At 49.7% G+C, this 6,771-nt stretch overlaps 1 protein-coding gene across 2 annotated transcripts in view; it reads right to left on the reverse strand.

Annotated features, from left to right (window-relative positions):
• Positions 1–1,859: 1,859 nt before the first annotated feature.
• Positions 1,860–6,771, reverse strand: part of ISCA1 (iron-sulfur cluster assembly 1) — a 15,243-nt gene continuing 10,331 nt past the window's right edge. Inside the window, exons 3-5 of one of the 2 annotated variants that reach the window (XM_078885093.1) lie at positions 4,690–4,782; positions 4,531–4,543; positions 1,860–2,019 (exon numbers count right to left, since the gene is read on the reverse strand). In XM_078885093.1, coding sequence (XP_078741219.1) covers positions 1,871–2,019; positions 4,531–4,543; positions 4,690–4,782 — 255 coding nt within the window. In that variant the 3' untranslated portion in view covers positions 1,860–1,870. Of the gene's footprint in view, positions 2,020–4,530; positions 4,544–4,676; positions 4,783–6,771 lie in introns of both variants that reach the window. The other variant, XM_078885092.1, reaches the window with a different exon arrangement.

Here is a 6,771-nt window from a genome sequence, read left to right on the forward strand (position 1 = left end):
CCACACACACAGCACACACACACACACCCCACACACACCCCACACACACAGCACCCACACACACACACACAGCACACACACACACACACAATGGTAACCACGGTAACAAGGTGGAGGTTACCACTGTTACCCCTACGGGGTCACAATGGTAACCATGGTAACAACGTGATGGTTACTCGGTCGCTGAGTTACTAAAGGGCATTTTTGGGGTGTCGCTGGGGGTAGTTGTGGTGGTGGTAGTTGTGGTGGTAGTTGTTGTGGTGGTAGTTGTGGTGGTAGTTGTTGTGGTGGTAGTTGTGGTGGTAGTTGTGGTGGTGGTAGTTGTGGTGGTAGTTGTTGTGGTGGTAGTTGTGGTGGTAGTTGTGGTGGTGGTAGTTGTGGTGGTAGTTGTTGTGGTGGTAGTTGTGGTGGTAGTTGTGGTGGTAGTTGTGGTGGTAGTTGTTGTGGTGGTAGTTGTGGTGGTGGTAGTTGTGGTGGTAGTTGTTGTGGTGGTAGTTGTTGTGGTGGTAGTTGTGGTGGTAGTTGTGGTGGTGGTAGTTGTGGTGGTAGTTGTTGTGGTGGTAGTTGTGGTGGTAGTTGTGGTGGTGGTAGTTGTGGTGGTAGTTGTTGTGGTGGTAGTTGTGGTGGTAGTTGTGGTGGTGGTAGTTGTGGTGGTAGTTGTTGTGGTGGTAGTTGTGGTGGTAGTTGTGGTGGTGGTAGTTGTGGTGGTAGTTGTGGTGGTAGTTGTGGTGGTGGTAGTTGTGGTGGTAGTTGTTGTGGTAGTTGTGGTGGTAGTTGTGGTGGTGGTAGTTGTGGTGGTAGTTGTTGTGGTGGTGGTAGTTGTGGTGGTAGTTGTGGTGGTAGTTGTGGTGGTGGTAGTTGTGGTGGTGGTAGTTGTGGTGGTAGTTGTGGTGGTAGTTGTGGTGGTAGTTGTGGTGGTGGTAGTTGTGGTGGTAGTTGTTGTGGTGGTGGTAGTTGTGGTGGTAGTTGTGGTGGTAGTTGTGGTGGTGGTAGTTGTGGTGGTAGTTGTTGTGGTGGTGGTAGTTGTGGTGGTGGTAGTTGTGGTGGTAGTTGTTGTGGTGGTGGTAGTTGTGGTGGTGGTAGTTGTGGTGGTAGTTGTGGTGGTAGTTGTGGTGGTAGTTGTTGTGGTGGTGGTAGTTGTGGTGGTAGTTGTTGTGGTGGTAGTTGTGGTGGTAGTTGTGGTGGTAGTTGTGGTGGTAGTTGTTGTGGTGGTAGTTGTTGTGGTGGTAGTTGTGGTGGTAGTTGTGGTGGTGGTAGTTGTGGTGGTAGTTGTTGTGGTGGTGGTAGTTGTGGTGGTGGTAGTTGTGGTGGTAGTTGTGGTGGTGGTAGTTGTGGTGGTAGTTGTGGTGGTAGTTGTGGTGGTGGTAGTTGTGGTGGTAGTTGTTGTGGTGGTAGTTGTGGTGGTAGTTGTGGTGGTGGTAGTTGTGGTGGTAGTTGTTGTGGTGGTGGTAGTTGTGGTGGTGGTAGTTGTGGTGGTAGTTGTTGTGGTGGTGGTAGTTGTGGTGGTGGTAGTTGTGGTGGTAGTTGTTGTGGTGGTGGTAGTTGTGGTGGTAGTTGTTGTGGTGGTAGTTGTGGTGGTGGTAGTTGTTGTGGTGGTGGTAGTTGTGGTAGTTGTTGTGGTAGCTGTGGTGGTTGTGGATGAGTAGGAGGAGTAGGATTATGTGATCGTCACACATTGAAACTCTCCCCACATCCGCAGTAGTTGTGGTAGTTGTGGTGGTGGTAGTTGTGGTAGTTGTTGTGGTAGTTGTTGTGGTAGTTGTGGTAGTTGTTGTGGTAGTTGTTGTGGTAGTTGTTGTGGTAGTTGTGGTAGTTGTTGTGGTAGTTGTGGTGGTTGTGGATGAGTAGGAGGAGTACGATTATGTGATCGTCACACATTGAAACTCTCCCCACATCCGCACGTGCCGCGCACGTTCGGGTTGTTGAACACGAACTCGGAGCCCAGGCGGCTCTCGGCATAGTCCATCTCGGAGCCCAGCAGCGACAGCTGCGCCTTCTGGTCCACGTACACGCGCACACCTGCGACACAGACACGTTCCCACGACGTTCGCGACCAAAATGCGACGTTCGCGACCGAAATGCGACGTTCGCGACCGAAATGCGACGTTCGCGACCGAAATGCGACGTTCGCGACTTTCGCACGACATTCGCGACCTCCACGCGACTTTTACACGACAGTCGCAAGGGAGTGAGTGAGTGGGTGAGTGGGTGGGTGAGTGGGTAGGTGGGTGAGTGGGTGAGTGGGTGAGTGGGTGAGTGAGTGGGTGAGTGGGTGAGTGGGTGAGTGAGTGGGTGAGTGGGTGGGTGAGTGGGTGAGTGGGTGAGTGAGTGGGTGAGCGGGTAGGTGGGTGAGTGGGTGAGTGAGTGGGTAGGTGGGTGAGTGGGTGAGTGAGTGGGTGAGTGGGTAGGTGGGTGAGTGGGTGAGTGGGTGAGTGAGTGGGTGAGTGAGTGAGTGAGTGACTGAGTGAGTGACTGAGTGAGTGACTGAGTGAGTGACTGAGTGACTGAGTGACTGACTGAGTGACTGACTGAGTGACTGAGTGAGTGACTGAATGACTGAGTGACTGAGTGAGTGAGTGACTGAGTGACTGAGTGAGTGAGTGACTAACTGACTGAGTGAGTGACTGAGTGAGTGACTGAGTGAGTGACTGAGTGAGTGACTGAGTGAGTGACTGAATGACTGAGTGACTGAGTGAGTGAGTGACTAACTGACTGAGTGAGTGACTGAGTGAGTGACTGAGTGAGTGACTGAGTGAGTGACTGAGTGAGTGACTGAATGACTGAGTGACTGAGTGAGTGACTAACTGACTGAGTGAGTGACTGAGTGAGTGACTGAGTGAGTGACTGAGTGAGTGACTGAGTGAGTGACTGAATGACTGAGTGACTGAGTGAGTGAGTGACTAACTGACTGAGTGAGTGACTGAGTGAGTGACTGAGTGAGTGACTGAGTGAGTGACTGAGTGAGTGACTGAATGACTGAGTGACTGAGTGAGTGAGTGACTAACTGACTGAGTGAGTGACTGAGTGAGTGACTGAGTGAGTGACTGAATGACTGAGTGACTGAGTGAGTGAGTGACTAACTGACTGAGTGAGTGACTGAGTGAGTGACTGAGTGAGTGACTGAGTGAGTGACTGAATGACTGAGTGACTGAGTGAGTGACTGAATGACTGAGTGACTGAGTGAGTGAGTGACTGAGTGACTGAATGACTGAGTGACTGAGTGACTGAGTGAGTGAGTGACTGAGTGACTGAGTGAGTGACTGAGTGAGTGACTGAATGACTGAGTGACTGAGTGAGTGACTGAATGACTGAGTGACTGAGTGAGTGAGTGACTGAGTGAGTGACTGAATGACTGAGTGACTGAGTGAGTGAGTAACTAACTGACTGAGTGACTGAGTGAGTGAGTGACTGAGTGAATGACTGAGTGAGTGACTGAGTGAGTGACTGACTGAGTGACTGAGTGAGTGAGTGACTAACTGACTGAGTGAGTGACTGAGTGAGTGACTGAGTGAGTGACTGAGTGAGTGACTGAGTGAGTGACTGAATGACTGAGTGACTGAGTGAGTGACTGAGTGAGTGACTGAGTGAGTGACTGAATGACTGAGTGACTGAGTGAGTGACTGAGTGAGTGAGTGACTGAGTGAGTGACTGAGTGAGTGACTGACTGAGTGACTGAGTGAGTGACTGAGTGAGTGACTAACTGACTGAGTGACTGAGTGAGTGAGTGACTGAGTGAGTGACTGAGTGAGTGACTGAGTGAGTGACTGACTGAGTGACTGAGTGAGTGACTGAGTGAGTGACTAACTGACTGAGTGACTGAGTGAGTGAGTGACTGAGTGAGTGACTGAGTGAGTGACTGAGTGAGTGACTGACTGAGTGACTGAGTGAGTGAGTGACTAACTGACTGACTGAGTGACTGAGTGAGTGACTGAGTGAGTGAGTCACCATCCTGTGTGACCTCTTCATCAAGGTGACCAGCACACGTCGCATACTCCAGCGTGAGTGAGTGAGTGACTGACTGAGTGACTAACTGACTGAGTGACTGAGTGAGTGAGTGAGTGACTGAGTGACTGAGTGAGTGAGTGAGTGACTGAGTGACTGAGTGAGTGTGAGTGAGTGACTGAGTGAGTGACTGAGTGAGTGACTGAGTGAGTGACTGAGTGAGTGACTGACTGAGTGACTGAGTGAGTGACTGAGTGACTGAGTGAGTGAGTGAGTGACTGAGTGACTGAGTGAGTGACTGAGTGAGTGAGTGACTGAGTGACTGAGTGAGTGACTGAGTGAGTGACTGAGTGACTGAGTGAGTGACTGAGTGAGTGACTGACTGAGGTGACTGAGTGAGTGACTGAGTGAGTGAGTGACTGAGTGAGTGACTGAGTGAGTGAGTGACTGAGTGAGTGACTGAGTGAGTGAGTGACTGAGTGAGTGAGTGACTGAGTGAGTGACTGAGTGACTGAGTGAGTGAGTAACTAACTGACTGAGTGACTGAGTGAGTGAGTGACTGAGTGAGTGACTGAGTGAGTGAGTCACCATCCTGTGTGACCTCTTCATCAAGGTGACCAGCACACGTCGCGTACTCCAGCGTGAGTGAGTGAGTGAGTGACTGAGTGACTGAGTGAGTGACTGAGTGACTGAGTGAGTGACTGAATGACTGAGTGACTGAGTGAGTGAGTCACCATCCTGTGCGACCTCTTCATCAAGGTGACCAGCACACGTAGCGTACTCCAGCGTGTACGAGAGACCGTTGCAGCCCCGGGTTCGGACTCCAACCTTGACCCCCAACTGTAAGTACACACACAGTACGTACAGTACACATACAGTACACATACAGTACATACAGTACACACACACAGTACACACACACAGTACACACACACAGCACACACACACACACAGTACACACACACACACAGTACACACACACACAGTACACACACACACACAGTACACACACACAGTACAACACACACACAGTACACACACACACACAGTACACACACACACAGTACACACACAGTACACACACACAGCACACACACACACACAGTACACACACACACAGTACACACACACACAGCACACACACACACAGTACACACACACACAGTACACACACACACAGTACACACACACACAGTACACACACAGTACACACACACACAGTACACACACACAGTACACACACACAGTACACACACACAGTACACACACAGTACACACACACACAGTACACACACACAGTACACACACACACAGTACACACACAGTACACACACACAGTACACACACACAGTACACACACACAGCACACACACACACACAGTACACACACACACAGTACACACACACACAGCACACACACACACACAGTACACACACACACAGTACACACACACACAGTACACACACACACAGTACACACACAGTACACACACACAGTACACACACACAGTACACACACACAGTACACACACACACAGTACACACACACAGTACACACACACAGTACACACACACAGTACACACACACAGCACACACACACACAGTACACACACACACAGTACACACACACACAGCACACACACACACACAGTACACACACACACAGTACACACACACACAGTACACACACAGTACACACACACAGTACACACACACAGTACACACACACACAGTACACACACACACAGTACACACACACACAGTACACACACACACAGTACACACACAGTACACACACACACAGTACACACACACAGTACACACACACAGTACACACACACAGTACACACACACAGCACACACACACACACAGTACACACACACAGTACACACACACACAGCACACACACACACACAGTACACACACAACACAGTACACACACACACAGTACACACACACACAGTACACACACAGTACACACACACAGTACACACACACAGTACACACACAGTACACACACACACAGTACACACACAGTACACACACAGTACACACACACAGTACACACACAGTAGACACAGTACACACACACACACAGTACACACACACACACACAGTACACACACAGTACACACACACACACACAGTACACACACACAACACACACAGTACACACACAGTACACACACACAGTACACACACACAGTAGACACAGTACACACACACACACACAGTACACACACACACACAGTACACACACACAGTACACACACGACACACAGTACACATACACACAGTACACACACAGTAGACACAGTACAACACACACAGTACACACACACACACAGTACACACACACACACACAGTACACATACACACAGTACACACACAGTAGACACAGTACACACACACAGTACACACACACACACACAGTACACACACACACAGTACACACACACACAGTACACACACACACAGTACACACACACACAGTACACACACACAGTACACACACACACAGTACACACACACACAGTACACACACACACAGTACACACACACACAGTACACACACACACAGTACACACACACACAGTACACACACACAGTACACACACACACAGTACACACACACAGTACACACACAGTACACACACACAGTACACACACACACACACAGTACACACACACACAGTACACACACACACACAGTACACACACACACAGTACACACACACAGTACACACACACACACACAGTTCACACACACAGTACACACACACACACACAGTACACACACACACACAGTACACACACACACACAGT

This window comes from Lampetra fluviatilis, unplaced genomic scaffold (assembly GCF_964198595.1).
Source record: "Lampetra fluviatilis unplaced genomic scaffold, kcLamFluv1.1 SCAFFOLD_615, whole genome shotgun sequence".
Lineage (NCBI taxonomy): Eukaryota > Metazoa > Chordata > Hyperoartia > Petromyzontiformes > Petromyzontidae > Lampetra > Lampetra fluviatilis.